This window comes from Quercus lobata, chromosome 5 (assembly GCF_001633185.2).
Source record: "Quercus lobata isolate SW786 chromosome 5, ValleyOak3.0 Primary Assembly, whole genome shotgun sequence".
Lineage (NCBI taxonomy): Eukaryota > Viridiplantae > Streptophyta > Magnoliopsida > Fagales > Fagaceae > Quercus > Quercus lobata.
Genome location: NC_044908.1, coordinates 85501527 through 85517386, shown reverse-complemented (window position 1 = coordinate 85517386; position 15860 = coordinate 85501527). Strand labels below are relative to the sequence as shown.

At 35.3% G+C, this 15860-nt stretch overlaps 2 protein-coding genes across 5 annotated transcripts; both read right to left on the bottom strand.

The window, feature by feature from the left end:
- Window positions 1-120: 120 nt before the first annotated feature.
- LOC115991987 lies at window positions 121-6768 on the bottom strand. 2 transcript variants are annotated; one of them, XM_031116009.1, is made up of 7 exons: window positions 6191-6768; window positions 4984-5128; window positions 4137-4397; window positions 2100-2181; window positions 1513-1700; window positions 556-826; window positions 121-347 (listed from the first exon to the last, which is right to left on the bottom strand). In XM_031116009.1, the coding sequence occupies exons 1-6, from the start codon at window positions 6439-6441 to the stop codon at window positions 557-559; spliced, it is 1197 nt and encodes a 398-aa protein (XP_030971869.1). In that variant the 5' UTR covers window positions 6442-6768; the 3' UTR covers window positions 121-347; window position 556. The 2 variants fall into 2 exon arrangements, with proteins under 2 accessions (XP_030971869.1, XP_030971867.1); XM_031116007.1 differs by having other exon boundaries at window positions 121-826; window positions 6191-6767.
- Window positions 6769-8147: 1379 nt separating this feature from the next.
- On the bottom strand, window positions 8148-15609 carry LOC115988705 (YTH domain-containing protein ECT4). Of its 3 annotated transcripts, none has more exons than XM_031112308.1 (8): window positions 15390-15608; window positions 13802-13839; window positions 13520-13694; window positions 12927-13003; window positions 12221-12736; window positions 10808-11338; window positions 9520-9732; window positions 8148-8932 (listed from the first exon to the last, which is right to left on the bottom strand). In XM_031112308.1, exons 1-8 carry the CDS (start codon window positions 15415-15417, stop codon window positions 8561-8563), a joined length of 1950 nt encoding a protein of 649 aa, XP_030968168.1. In that variant the 5' UTR covers window positions 15418-15608; the 3' UTR covers window positions 8148-8560. The 3 variants fall into 3 exon arrangements, with proteins under 3 accessions (XP_030968168.1, XP_030968167.1, XP_030968170.1); XM_031112307.1 differs by having other exon boundaries at window positions 8180-8932; window positions 13802-13878; window positions 15390-15609; XM_031112310.1 differs by having other exon boundaries at window positions 8180-8932; window positions 13802-13982.
- Between the last annotated feature and the right edge of the window lie 251 nt (window positions 15610-15860).

The following is a 15860-nucleotide window of genomic DNA, read 5'->3' as shown; positions in this document are numbered from 1 at the left end:
AGTGAATCTAGCTAATATGCCGGTACTGCATATTCTTAACATAAAGGGATAGTGATGATCTAATTGTGATAACTTTTCCAATAATAAAATGCAAAGGCTGATACATCAAAACCAACTATATTAAATTTCAAACAAGACTTGATTAGATCAGTTTCTAATCCTTTTCACATCTTGAAGATTTACAAATGAAGTATATGGGCATTTACATACCAAAAAAAAAAAATGTATATGAGTAGGTAAAAAGGGTCCACTGATTATATATATAGTATTTACAACACCAAACCCCACCCCGTTAGTAGCCTTGCTCCAAAATTGTTTTCTTTCACATTTGCCTTTCTCTTTATTCTCTTCTCGATGCAGAGGTAAAGGCAGGAAAACAACCCACAAAAAAAAGCACGTAAGTTACACTACATGCTACATAAAACAACAATTAAGCCTTAGTCCCAAATTTTTTTGATACAATGATGCTACATCCAACACACTTCAGTTAATAAAATTTCTAGTAAACTTTACTAGATACTCCAAAATCTGTCATGATACATCTAGGTCATGTACCTCAACTTTGACTACTTTGATCTGATGAAGCACCATGCTTACTCAGCTTCGTCAAGATGTATGCCATGGCAACTTTAGCACCCAGGCTAGAGTGACCACAAGAAAGACAGATTGCACCCCCAAGAAGAAATAAACCATTGGCTAGCAATTTCCTTGAAGGCCTCTTAGAGATTTTCCTCTCTTTGGCTTCACCAGTTTGCCCGTGAAAGGCAGTTGCACTGGTAGTTTCAGAAGAGGTCGTGCTGTTCATGGTATCTAATCCAGGTGGCACCTGTGTGGAGGAAATTGTTAACCATAAACACAAGCAAAACAATTGATATGTAGTAATCCCCTAAAATTACTGAAACCATTAGTTCTCTGTCCCACCAATGCATAGTGGTAGGCCAATGTTTCAACTAAGATTTGCTCAATGCTGTCAAAATCACAATTAGCTATCATCTTGGCCAGGAAAGCAAAGCAAATTAGATGCTGGGTTTGTCTGGGTTCTAGAACACTGCCCAAAGCATCATGGGAAATCATTGCGGTAAGCCAACCATTGAGATGAAGCATATCTAGGCTACAGAATGCCATAAATTTCAACTAATTTAAAGCACCACTGTTAATAAACCTAGTCTAAACAAGCCTACAGTAGGTATGCAATTAAAATGCACATGGATAACAGCACGCATTCCCCCCCCCCCCCAAAAAAAAAAAAAAACATGATATATATGATTATCTATTGACATTTTTGATGAACATCACAACATTGGAAAACAACTATGATTTTCATAATGTTCAGTTTAGAGGCCATAAAGCATCACATGGAGACTAACCAACTTTCTGGTGAATCTAACATAAAAATACAAAGATGGCCTCAGAATATCCTAGTAGTCCAAGAGCTTTAACCTCAACAAATACTTTAAATAACAACCAAAGAATACAAGAAATCAGTGAAATGTGAATGGACACAGTACCAACCTTCTGAATTAGAGTGACAGCCGAGCTTGATTGAGGATGGCTGATCCCGGAGTATTTGCGTAGTGCACTATCCATCTTACACACATAACTCCAAATCCCCTTAGCAAAAGCCAACTTTGCCATCTCGACATTCAAACCAGCATCTTCTTGGTGAAACATTTTGATCTCACAAGCATTTCTCCCAGGTACTGTAAATAGATAATTAAAAATCACAAAACTATCACTTTTCATATTAAGAATAAAAAATCAAGCTTCAATTCTCATGCACCTGGGTTGACCAAAAGATCAAATTGAAGTACAGGCAGAGCTTAAGTATAGAAGAGATATATATTCTGTCTGTCCATCAAGGGTATATGATCCAAGCCAAAGATGATCTTAGTTAAAATACATGATTTTCAACAGGTTCAAAGTTTAAATCAACATAGGCTTCATAGGGTGTCACATTCATATTTCAGTTTAGCATTGAGTATATGACCAGACATGAAAGCAGGTTGAGTAAATTCATCATTTTCTAGGACAAAGGAAATTAGGGGGAAAAAAGAGGGGTGAGGGCAAGGGAGATGAAAAAGAAAGTATTAGGAACTTGCCTTTCCTGATCTGCCAACCAGATCTAAAAAACCTAACACGTACGAACTTCTTCTGTCGTGGTACTGAAGGATGTTCGCATTCCTATCACCAAGAATAAAAAGAACTAAAATCTCAGGTAATTGTTATTGTTAAAAATTGCAAAGAACTTCTAACAGAAACAAAAGCATCAAAAGCTAGAAAGGTTTAAATTCTACTAAAAATTAACATATGTTCAAACCCCTCATATAAGTATTTAGCAAGTTCATAAGCATCAAATGGAACAATGATAATTATTCTTTCCTACGCCAACCTTCGATAAGGTCTTTTGGCATTGATGCCACCATTTACTGAAGAAGAAAGATTAATCCTTTTCATTACATCCTGAACTCTCGCTCAGATGTACCTACCTACTTGCTTCCTTAGGTACATCTAGAATTCTCCCACAGAGAGTAGAGAGATTGTTTCAGAAGCAAGGATGTTACAGTCTTGAATACCAGTGGCTCCAAGAAATAGGATATGCCAGGAAGAAACAAGATCTTTAATGAGGGTACTTTATTTCTCTGATGTAGGCATAACAATTAGACTGATTTCCTTCACCAGCTCAACTACTAGGCACATATTGACCAAACAAGTAGTTCGAAACTTAAGATAAGCCAATTTCATGACAACCTGTGAAGAATTTTTTTCATGTGTCACAATCATGAGCTAAAAGATTAACAAATGCCAAAATTGCATGGTTTCAGGTATCAATAGTTTAGTTATCCAGTAGGCTTGACTGTGCAGTATTACTCATACAATTTCAAATTAGCTAAACTACAGCAATGTACAAAAGCATTTGCTTGCTAATAGTGGACCTTAGGCATTTATGAAGTGTCACTTCCAAGCCCAAAAGTTCACAAACCAAACTCACCCCATACCATAGGTGGACAAAGTGTAATTTCCCCCATACATTTATTTATCTCAGTGCAGAGCAGCAGAGGCACTTGAAAATTTTTAAAACCAATGACAGAATATAACTTAAAACGAATTGAATAATCAAGAGGACAGGTTTATATCCATAAATACAGTTCCAGATCCATTCATGTGCTGTATATTTAAAACCTATGACCACAAAAATGCTGTGGCATTTTTACCAATTTTTTTTCCCTTAAGAATAATCCTTACTTTCACACATAAGAGCACATGCTATAAAATACAGTAATTTGCAGAAAAAGTCTAACTTTCCAGCATGTTATCAAATATTAGGAGACTCAGATCATCCCCAGAATATTGAAAGTTACTTATCTAGGTTAAAAAAAAAAAAAAAAAATTGTTTTAAGAAGCTTAATGAGTGTTCTTTTCTTCAAAGCCAGTAATCTTGTTACTCAATAGCACATGCAATAATATTGCCAATACTTACCAAGATATATGAAAGCTGAATAATCATATCTCAGATTCATATCAACTTATATATATGGAAGATAGACCGGGTGGCTTGCCTATATGTATGTGCTCATGAAGGTATAATATATGTTGCTATATACACCATTTTACATCATTAGTCCAAGAAAAATTAAAAAAGTAACCAGTCCTGTAGTGTTCAAATTTATGTTAATGGTTTGGATTTGTATATAATTTCACCAACTAGAGTGAAAGGGGATCGTGCCCAATTCATCTTGACAGATCACACCTCCACCATTGATATTCCTATTTGTTCAAACACACATACACACACAGATGCATACATCAAAATAAACCAATGGCTAAAAGTTAAAGATGAAATTCTTAAAAGTCAGTGCAGTGTATTCAAGCCTACATGGATTTCTTCTGTTGTTATGAATCCCAAATTTCTCAACAAGATGAACATCTTAATTATCTGTGTGTGTGTGCACACTCATGTGTGTTTATGACAAGTAACATACCTCCCTTCTTCTAAAAGGATTTTCCAGTTGTTCATACCAAAAGAAGAAAAAGAAAAGATCCACAGCAAAACCATGTACAAAATTACAATCAGAAGAAACTAAGCAATGCCTTTAACTAATAACTTGCATATAAGACCACATTTAGGTTACAGTTACCTTAAGAAAACAGTAGAATGTTTTATCCTTCCCTTCCCACAATCTCCAAGCTAACACATATTCTCTCGGTGTCAAGAGTGGAAACTTTTTTATCGTACGACCAATTTCAACTCCATTAATTTTATCCACCTGCAGCTGCTCATGCTCAACCACGGTCTTGTCCCACTGCTTTCTATAATCATTGTCCATGTAGAAGTTTTTTAACATCTCAGGAGAACAGTTCTCAAATACTGTCACACTCAAGTATTTTAATGGGCCATCCTGCAAGAAAAAAGAGAGAAACACTAAATCAAGTCCTTAACCTAGGAATGGCTAAACCAGTTGAATAAAATTGGACACAGGCCCATGTCAATAGAGATTGCAAACTAGGTGTAAGCCTATTCAGGTGTCATTAACCCAGAGGACAGTAACTGGATTTTACTTTTGGAACCTAATTTGAATCTGTTTTTTTGATAGGTAAGAAAAAAAAAAAATATATATATATATATATATATATAGATTTTTTGATAAGTAGGTAAGGAAAAGTATCATAAAAGAAGGTCAGCATTATGCAAAGAAACATAGGCAGCCATAGGTTACAGTCTTGACAGCAGTCACTTCATTCAAAAAATACTGAAGTGTCAAGCCATATTGAAGTTACCACTCCCAGGACCCATTGTAATTTGGACTAGCACCGAGTAATAACACTTTTTTTTTTGATGATTAAGTAATAACACTTTTTTATTTATAAGATAAGAAAAGACGGTTGACATGCATATATTAATTAAAAGAGCTGAAGTTTCTAACAATCTAAAGAGCAAGAAAGGAAGTTATAGTGACTAATTTTCAACATAGATTGAGCTGTAACCTTAGGCTTGCAGCATTTTGCATTGTAGGATAGAAGATTGTTTCTTTTGTCTATGACTTGTTCCCACTTCTCACTTTCATTGAGCTTCTGATCCAATTTTTCAATTAAAAACTTTAAATCAGCATCCGAGACAATTTCCGAGATTCTACAGGAGTAACAGAACTTCCGAGTCAGTAATAAAATCACAGAAGCTGCAAGCAATGTCAATTTAGAACATAGCAAATTTTTTTGATAAAGTTGTTGAAAACTAATGCACACCATTTAGGTAAGTCAAATTGATCCAAGTAATAATCATATTTGAAAATTGGAAACAAAGAAATCACCCACAACAATCAAAACATGAAGTACCCCATCACAGATTCTTCCAAAAAGCTAGCAACTTCATTGACAGCATTAGGACCCAGTTGTGATAATAAACCCAAAATCCATAAAACAGAGAAATGGCCCACAACAAAACCAACTTTGTTGAAACCCCACCACCAAATAGCTTATAAAGCAAGAAATTGAAGAAAGAGCAATCCAGTTGTTACCAGTTGTGAGTATAAACCCAAAATTCACCACCAAAAATAAAATAAAATAAAATAAAATAAAATACAATACAATACAATACAATACAATACAATACAAAACAACAACAAAATCAAGTTTCAGAAAATCCACCACAATTTCAATGAACAAGTACCAAATTGAAGAATACTATCAGTGACCCAATTTACCCTGTTGTGATGATAAAATTCCAAATTCATATAAAAGATAAAATGATCCAAATGACCCATGACCCAAATTTCACAGAAATCAATGAATAAGCACCAAATTAAATAAAAACAAGGGTGACCAAATTCAAATTACACAAAACCCAGAGAGAAAAACACAACGACAAAACTGAATTGGGAACGAATCCTAGTACAACCATAACAACAAAATCAAACATTGAGAAAAACCCATCGCCCAAATTTCTCAAAACTCAATGAAGAAGCACCAAATTGAAGAAAAAGACAGAGACAAACCTGAATTGGGAATGAATCTTAGTACAACCATAACCATAACCAAAAAAAAAATCAAACTTTGTGAAAATCCCACCACCAAAATTTACAAAACTCAATGAATAAGCACCAAATTGAAGAAAAACAAGAGTGACCCAATTGAAGTTAAGCAAAACCCAGAAAGAAAGAAGAAGAAAAAAAACAAGTCTTCACATCTTACATACCTGAATTGGGAATCAATTTTAGTGCTGCCAGAAATAGCGGTGGTGGTGGTGGTGGTGGCGGTGGCAGTGGCAGTGGCAGTGGTGGGATTGGAAGGTGAGGAAAATCTAAAAGAGAAGGTCTTGGAACAGTGCCAAACCAAGATGAGAGACAAAGCAATAAGAGTGAACCAACAACCACCATGCCTGTTTTCCCGCCAAATTTCCTCCCATGAACCCCGGAACAACATGGTAGAGCCCCAGATTTTCAACATGTTTATCTCTCTCTCTCTGTATGTCTCTGTGTCCTGTGTGTCTGTGTGTTTTTTTTTTTTTTTTTCTGTTATATATGAATATGAGAAAAGAAATATATATGAGAATAGTACTATGTATGAACTGAATTCTGTGTATGTAATGATTCTAATAATTATTGTCTGTTGACAAATCGAAAAAAATAATTATTGTCTACTTTTTAGGGTGTACGGAGGCTTTTAAATGCATTGGTTGGAGTTGGTGTGAATGACTCTTTTGAGTCTTGATAACTCATATCATATGGGCATGGCGATTGATTTCTGATTTGGATTTTGCGATTATTGGATACCAAACGTAAGCTAAGGGTCTTTGCTCAAAAAAAAAAAACCCATGGGTCTTAGCTCTTAGGCATAGCTTGAAGGGTATTTTGGTCATTTCATTAAATTTTATGAGTTTGAAATTCATAGTCATCTTGTGTGTGACGTGGCAGATTTTATCAAATCTCAAAGTTTGCTGCAAATTATACCATAATTTGTTTGCTAGAACTTTATAAATGATTGACTATCACTTATACATAAATTTATTATTTTTTTCACTGATCACACTTATTACATTTGTGGAAAAAAGTTGTAAAAAATTTTGCGGTCCTAAATTTTTTCAATCTCAAAATGATGTTTCTTTTTTTTTTTTCTTTTATGAAAAAATAGGAAAAAAAAAAATACATAGCATCCCCTTTTTTGTGTTAAAACTTAAATCCTTGTGAGATTTTTAGTATGACATTAAACCCTAGTAGCGATTTATTTTAACTAATGTTTAATGGTTTACACACAACAAAATTGAAAGGGTAAATAAAGTGCTATGTTTAAAATTTTAGAGGTTTTTTTTTCTTTTTCTTTTTTTTTTAGGGAGAAACCACGTAGAGGTTTTGTATAGTTTTTCCTTTCTTTTTTTCTTTTTTCCCCGGAATGCAGTTGACAATAAGGCTAGCTCCATTCAACTATGTGTGAATGCCAAGTAACTTTTCTCCTCAATCTTCTCATCCATGTCAACCATGATAACTACATTCCTCAATATTCAATGCACCCAACTACCTTTTTTTCCCAATGATTTTAACATTTAATTGCTTATCTGCGTTAACCGTTGGTCGATTCAACATCAAATAATCTTTCCCTTTGTGTGGCTAAAACCAAGCATTCATTTCACCTTACTAGTTAGTAGTTACCCAATTTGAAAAAAAGCTCGAGGCAAGCCCCCTAAGCAAAAGCACTCAGACTAGAGAAAGCACACATTTGGTAGAAAGTAAGCTATGACTAGCAATCCAGAGGAATCACTACTTAACAGAGGTTTCAAAAAAAAAAAAAAACAGGAGAGAAAACATCATGAGAAAAAAGGGGAAAAAGCATCAATGTGCCTTGCCTGCCTCACCTAGATTTCAAAAGCATACTATCAAAGGCCAAACACACATACATCTGATTATGTAACAAAACCCTATTGCCCAGAGATGCATTAACAACAAATTAAGAAAATCAGTTAACTTTGTTTTCAAAAGAAAGGGAGGGTTTTTTTTTTTTAATTAATACAAAATAGTAGTTACTATCAACTATAACAATTTTGTTTATTTGCAATGGGGCAAATGAAGCTTCCAAGCAACAAAAAAATCTTTTTTGACAAGAAACAACTTGCCAGTTTAAGTTTGGCCAGTTTCTTCTAGTGACATCCAGACTACTTATTTAAAAATATATATATATGACAAATTGACAATTAAATAAAACAGTCATACATGCTACTTTAATGTGTTTCTTTTGAGGTCTTTTACTACATTGCTTTTGTTTGAAGTGCCTGCAAAGATGGGGAACTTTACAAATAAAAAGCATCAGTATCTTAACATGAATACTCTCACCCAAAAAAGAAGAGCTTATGACAGATAATGGAAAACTGAGGACTACAATTGATAAGAAGCACTCAGAAGGGACATATCATACAGGAAGCCTATCGGCTTCACTAAACTTGTAAGAACTTTTGCATTCAGATATCAGCAAAACCTGATCTAACAAAATAATTTTGGCACTAAAGGAGTAGAATCCAAGTCTTTAATCACATACAGTAAGCCCACCGAAAAGTTCCCAGCGCTAATACGCTGTCCTAACTGGCATGAGCAGAAGAGACGACTGCTGGAAGAGAATCTTCAAGTAAGACTCTGGCACCCATCGAGCCATCTGAGGCAGAAGTAGCTCGCTCCGTGAGGGGGACTTCTTTACTACCCTCCTCCATTCGAACAACTTGAGCAAAACTCTTTGACATCTGCTTGATGAAATCACCGGATAAAGCAACAGAATTTCTGTGCTCATTGTCTCCAACTACTCCGACAGCCATCAGGCCAGCTTGCTGTCTGGCCTTCCTTTCTTGCATGGCTTTCTGCCGGTCTTCATAGTAATCAAAATCATCCAGAATGGACATATCAGTTTCATAATTCTTGAAAATATTCAACATCTCAATACCCTGCTCCAATCTCACCTGTAATATTTAAAATTAAAACAGAGTTGCAGAAGAGAAGTTGTAAGTAATTTAACCTTGAAAAGAAAAAAAAATGTTTATTCAATTTTTAACAGATTAGAATCTTTTAAATCCACGTTGAAGTCTATTAACATTATTGCATGTAGAACACTATAATGAACCTCAGTCTGAAAGATAAGATTGAGGTCATATGACAAGTAGGAAAGAAGCAACAAAACAAAATTTAATCTGAGAAATCATCTACAATCTAAAGACTTCGAAAGGGTTCCAAAGGACAAGACAATGACAATCAGAATGCATATTTAGCTTTTCTTGATTCTTTTCTGGTAAAGATCTTGGTTTTATGAGTATCATTTTTGGCTATTCAGAATTGCAAATGAGAACCAAATTTTTTTTCTAGTTAATGGGTTGAATAGTTGTGCGACTGAAGAAAAAATTTGTTAATATTAAAAACCATTTTTTCCTCTGATTGATAACCATCCCCTCCACCCAGTGGCAATGTCAAATGGATCTAAAGAACAATGGACCAATATCAAAAGTGTCACTCCTAATTGCTAAACATCAAACGAGTTATGCAAAATGCCTACCTCCTGGGTGTCTCGACTGTTAGTTACAGGCTTGTTGTCATTGTTTTCAAGTACAATGTGACGAAACTGACTATTAGGGACATCTTTGATTATATGCCATTTGACAGGAAACTGCCCACTCCATTTATCTTGCTGCCAGTAAGTTACACTCTTGTCAAAATCGACAGGTCCAACCATTTCAGCCACCCCACAGAACTGAGCACTGGCATTCACCTGCAAATAAAAGCATCATCTATAATTGGTGCACAAATTTTATGAGTGGGGCCTAATAGAAACAAGATATAAAAAGAAGCAGATATCAAAGAATCTGAATATAGGACATAACAGTACTGATATAGTGGCACAAACTAAATTTTCTTCTAGCACTAGAGCATGGTATCAGGCTTGAGGCATATCAAGATCCTGCCAGAATAGTAAACACAAATAAAAAATAAAAAGCACATCTCCAATCAAGTAGAATGAATGCAAAATTAATGCACACCATCATTAGTATAGACCTTCAAATCCTCATTGACCTCTCAAAAGTTAAGTATAAATGGTGAAACTAACAACATTTACAAAAAACAGATTGACGGGGGGACCCAATTGATTATAAATGATCACATGACCAATCCACATGCCTAGAATAGTAATTTTTATTTTATTAACCGGTACATATAACATTCCTCTAACATGGGGTGGACCCATAAGTGGGATACCCACCCCAATATGAGATAGATGTTACATATATCCCCGTTACACCAAATATCACCTAAATGGACGATAACATATTGCTCACACTTGGGCACCACATCCATTTTCCATTTTCAATGCAAAATGGAGCAGGTAAAATATCTGACAGTAATCCTTTACTTGCAAAGGACATGTAATACAACTGTGGTTTTTCAACCAATAACAACTAAAATGATAAACATGGAAGTCAACAAACTTGACAAAGGTGTATCAAATAGATTGCTTTTCTGAAAGAAAAGCATCCCCCAAAATAACATAAATGTGACACAGAAATGAGATCCTATACAACAAGTTGCATCATTTCAATTGGACTGAGAAAATAAAAACAGGATTTTTTTAAAAGCAGCCACAACAAGGTCAGGGATAAAAATAAATAAATAAAAATCTTCCCTTTAAATAAAAGGAGCTTAAGAAAAATCATATGCAACCCCCAATTCATGCCACCACCAGAATTCACCTAATTATAGTCGTCATCATAGTTTCAATAATTCTTTAGCAGCCCTAGTTGACAATAGAAATTTGACAGAAATACTATCACAAAGTATCAAGTACTTACCGAAAAGAATAGAAAGACCGTGCAAGTATCTTGCTTCTCCTTAGCTTCACGATAAGCAGCATCTAATTTTCTATTCCCATTTGGTGTACTGGCCCAAACACTATATTTTATACTCTTGTGAACATTATCTTCGCTGTAAGATTTAATGATGAAGAACTTAGCATCCTTGTACTCTGTGACAAAATCTGGCCTGTTGTATAAACCGTCATGGAGCTTGAGGCTAAGCTTATTATTGTCAACAGAAGAATTATTGTCAGCTGTAATTTGACTCTTTGGCTTTGAGGCTCTTGGTCCTCGATTCTGCTCACTAAGGATATCAGGAGTACCATTACAACTGCACAGAGAAGCACTGCCCCTGAGATGTCTTCTGCTATTTTCAAGTGAAAGCCAGCTTCGACCATTTGATCCCAAACTGGAAATGGATGCACTCCCAAAGCTTGAGCCCTGATTGAAACCACTGGGCAAATAACCTCTATTATAGGAGTTTGGACCAGATCCAAACCCATACAATGATCTTTGCTGTTGAGAGGGCTGAAAAGAAGTAGATAGCATTTTCACTTTAGATTCTGAGATTTCACCTAAGTACAGATGTCAATCAAAATCAATTCCTACCAAGTGCGAAAGACTGACAACAATGGCATGGTAGCTCATACATGGAAGATAAGCAAACATTGCCTTAATAATCAAAGGCAAACAATGATGGCAACCTTGGGTTGCCAGTTTAGCTCCCACATTAATGGACATCCAATTACAAAGGCTCAAATTAGATCTTCATTCTTTAGTCCTATTTAGATAAATTTTTCATTTTAGGATGAACATTGATTTATAGCATGGATAGGAACACGTGGATAGATATTGATAAACTACTGCTAGTACTAAACTAGTAAAAGCTTAAGCTAATAGGAATGGGTGATGTTAAAAACTTTACCAGTATTCTAACAGTCCCTCTCACATATGAGCCTAAACTCCCTCTCAATAATGGGGACCAATATGTGGAATTTCCAACTTTTACATGGGAAGTAAAGCATAGACAGGATTTAGACTCAAGACCACCTACTCTGCTACCATCATAAACCACTGCTTGTACTAAATTCTTTAGTTGATAAGAAAGGAAGAATTTAATCACCTAATCATTATTCTAACAGATATAATTTGGAGCTTTCAGATTAAAAGTAATCACATTTTGAAAATGCTCAATTAGAGGATATATCAACTTGCACCTATAATAATATCTAAATTCTCCCTTTCTCTTGAATTGAATATAAGAAAAGGATCCCATAAAAAGGTAAAAAAATATATAAATATATATATCCACAGATCAGATAAATTGTCGGTAAAGAAACAGTAAAATAGAATGAGGTCTTTCAACAGAATGTCCATAATAGATAGATATGCAGATGTAAGAGAACAAACCATTCCAATATTCTGTCCAAATGAGCCATGAGGGCCAATAGGCTGTGGTGATACTGCTGGTGAGAATGGCATCAAAGACCTCTGCCTGTCTGAAGGTTTAGACCAATCTGACCAAATTCCTCCAGATCTTAACCCATCAATACCATGCTGAGCATCATGAAAATTCAGACCACCAGGACTTCCAGGAAAATTGGCTCTACCAAAGGATCCCACAGGAGGATAACCAGGCCTTTGTCCAAAAACCATGCTATCGCCTTGTTGATCAAGGCTTACTAAGCTGGCAAGCTCTGGCTGTGAAACTTGAGTTGGTGAAGTAAGATATGGCATGCTAGGAGGAACTAACTGCTGGTAATAAGGTGGCCCGGAGAATGGAAATTGCTGGGGGGAGTATAACTGTGCATCTCCACCTACAGAAGGCAAAGGTGTTGTGACCGGGGAATATGGTCCATATGGCATTTGTGGATTGTAGCCATATCCAGAATGGAACAGAAGAGAAGGATTATCATTGTAGACACCCTGATTAATTTACAGTAAGTTTAATCTAACAGAGAAATGTCAATATGAGAGGAAGAGAAATACTTTTTTTTTTTTAAATAATTCAATACTTGGGTGTTGGGGGGGGGGGGGGGGGACCCTGGATGCTGTTGGAAACCCCAAGAAGTGTCATAGAGATACAAACTCTTAAGATGAAGAGAAAAATACTTACAGGAGATCCGATTTCCAGTCCCTCAGCATTGACATATGGAGGATATTCATCCCATTCACCACTGGCATTGTCATAACCTGGAGTTCCACCACAGATAAGAAAGCGGTATCTTATTTTCTATAAGGATAAGATAGAGCACAATTTTAGGGATACAATGCATTGCCATTGAAGCTCTAACCATAATACAGCCTGAAAATGGTATCCTATTGATTGCACTAACCATCTTGACTAGATATTCTATCAACATGCATACTAAGTAATAATTTTTGTAAAAAAAAATCAGAATTAATATCACTAAAAGCAAACTTTAGGTTGATGTAGCTGCATCTACACCTACATAGAGATCCGGACATATTATAAGCATTTATTAATAATTAAAGCGAGAATTGTTGTGTAACCATAAATATCCAGACAACAATTAATAATTATCCGGACAACAATTTTTTTTTTTACTTATCAAAAAAATTGTTGTGTAACCATAAATATTCAGGGAGATGATTTAACAAAAAAAGGGGTAAATATTCAGGCTGGATTTAGCTGCAGCAGCCTAATTTTATGTTTTCCATCCAGATCCCGAGGAATCGATAACTAACCTCGATAGTAGAAGGGCTGAGCTTGGGGAGCATAGACATTTGGTGGGTAAACAGAGTGATCTCCACCTGAAGCCAAAGATCCAGCTTGAGCAGCAGCATCCCTTGGATGGACTATAGCGGTAGCATCCTGGGAAGCATTAGGAGAAACTGGCCTCTCACTTTTCACAGAATGAGGCTGAGAATACATATACAGATTAAGGATTATCACTAAAATATTTTCATCCAACTATCTAGATAGAAAAGGAAATAGAATGGAAGAGTTTGCCACGGGTTGACACCTACCTGTTCCTTCTTGCTATCCGGTTCGGCAGGTTTCTCTTCTGCATCCATGATCAGTATGCTCAGTGACTTAGTAGAGTCTTAGAAACACAGGCAGTACAAATTATTGACCAACCAAAGCTAAATTCGGGCATAGGACAACTTGAAGCTATAAATATGTGCGCACAAATCCACGCGTGCACACCTATGCACACATGATAAATGAAGAAATGAATATTTTTAAAGTTAAAAGTTGTCAGTATACATCAAAAGTCTCACTACTAACTTATAATGAAGAATGACAAGATTAAAGATGAGGGAACAGCTCCCCTATAAAGTACAAAAAGAGGTGGATTTTTATTTCTAACTTATTAACCTAGCAGAAAGGGATGACAATGCGGCTGAATGATGAGGGAAAACACTACACCAGATCTACAGATACTCATAGTCTCATACTCAACCATGTGTTTATAGGTCATTTAACCAACCTCATGAGCCACATAGTTTTGGAATTTCAAACTGTCATTTTAGCAGTTTCAATTTAATAGATCCTCTGGAGTCTGGACTATGCTATGCATTCTCTCACCATGTCCACAATTTGTGATACCCATAAACTTTCTTAAATACAAAAATCTCAACCAACCATAATGCACCAAAGCAAACTAACATACCATGGCAAATGTTACAAACTTTCTCCTCAACTTGTTGAAATACCAAACCTTCATGAAAAACTCCACTTGCAGTTCCCCACTTCATCCATATCATACTAATTTTTAACGAACAACAGATGTCCCCTTCCCCCTCTCAAGTAAAATCATCATAGTGAAGGCAAGCTGTAGAATTAGCAACAGGCTAATGCTCCAAAGAGGTTATCCTCTCTTGTTTTGATCTCACATAGAATTATTTTCCCATTCCAATTTACACAGTTTGACATCTAATGCAATTTCACATTGACAATACTTTGTGTAAATAACTCTCAGGTGTGTACCTAATATACCAATTTATTGGAGCACCATTTCTAGCTCCCACTATATTGAAAACCAATATCTATTGCCACTTGAAATAGTTTCTATAAACTGTGAACTATCATAGCACTATACCTCAATATTGGCAGTATCAAAATAACAAATCCACACTACAGGACGAATATTTACCTACCACAAATACCAATTATTTGACCAAAGTGATCTACAAAAAAATTCAAATAAATTGAAAAGAGAATAAAAATATTAGAAGAAGTTCATAGATGATCAAAAATCACCCAAAACTTGCAACAATTCCTGTCACCTTCCAATACCCAGATCCTAGATCTCAAAATAGATTACGCCTTACCCTCCCAACAAACAGATCAAAAAACAAACTTTACAGACAAACCCCAAAAGTGTCAAATGATCCCACCAAACCCACCACACACACACACACACAAACAAAATTCAATGAACAATCCAATTCCAAACAAGAAAATAACAAAAACCCATCTACCAAAACACCCAACGAGACCAATAAAAAAATTAAAAAAAAAAAAAGTTACAAAGTACAAACAACATCAAGATCAAAACTTGATAAACTAAATAAGAACAAGAGAGAGAGAGAGAGGAATTGGAAGAGGTACCAGCTGTACGATCTGGACTTGCCGCCATGAATGAAAGCAGAGGCAAAGATCTTCAGAGAACCTAAGCAAAAAGCATAAAAAAGAGACACACAAAGAGACAGACAAAGAGTAGTATCTATCTAAACTATCTCTATTTTATAAATGTCAATCTAATAAAGCACATAATGATGACTAATACGTACAGTGTATCCTATATTTATATATATTCTGCAGAACCCAGATGAACTTTCATGCTTTCTGATTTATAGTTGAATCTAGTAAGTCCTTTTAAAATAATAATAATAATAATAATTATTATTATTATTATATATAATTTTTATATTGGAAAAATTGTAAATATTAATATAAAACAAAATTAATTATCAAAAGGTTGTAAAAAAAGTGGTGCAGTAAATGTGGAAAGAGACTCTGGTAGTCAGGCTGAACCTTTTCCAAGGCTTGTTCAGTAAAAAGAATGTTTGAGTAAATTTT

Excerpts from the sequence above, each read along its gene's own strand:
- LOC115991987 (XM_031116009.1), bottom strand. The coding sequence starts at position 6,441 with ATGTTGAAAATCTGGGGCTCTACCATGTTGTTCCGGGGTTCATGGGAG. Across the intron at positions 5,129-6,190 it reads AAAATTGATTCCCAATTCAG|AATCTCGGAAATTGTCTCGG; the intron begins GTATGTAAGATG and ends TTACTCCTGTAG. Across the intron at positions 827-1,512 it reads CTGTCACTCTAATTCAGAAG|GTGCCACCTGGATTAGATAC; the intron begins GTTGGTACTGTG and ends TCCTCCACACAG.
- LOC115988705 (XM_031112307.1), bottom strand. The coding sequence starts at position 15,417 with ATGGCGGCAAGTCCAGATCGTACAGCTG. Across the intron at positions 13,004-13,519 it reads TCAGCCCTTCTACTATCGAG|GTTATGACAATGCCAGTGGT; the intron begins GTTAGTTATCGA and ends GTGGAACTCCAG. Across the intron at positions 12,737-12,926 it reads GACTGGAAATCGGATCTCCT|GGTGTCTACAATGATAATCC; the intron begins GTAAGTATTTTT and ends TAAATTAATCAG.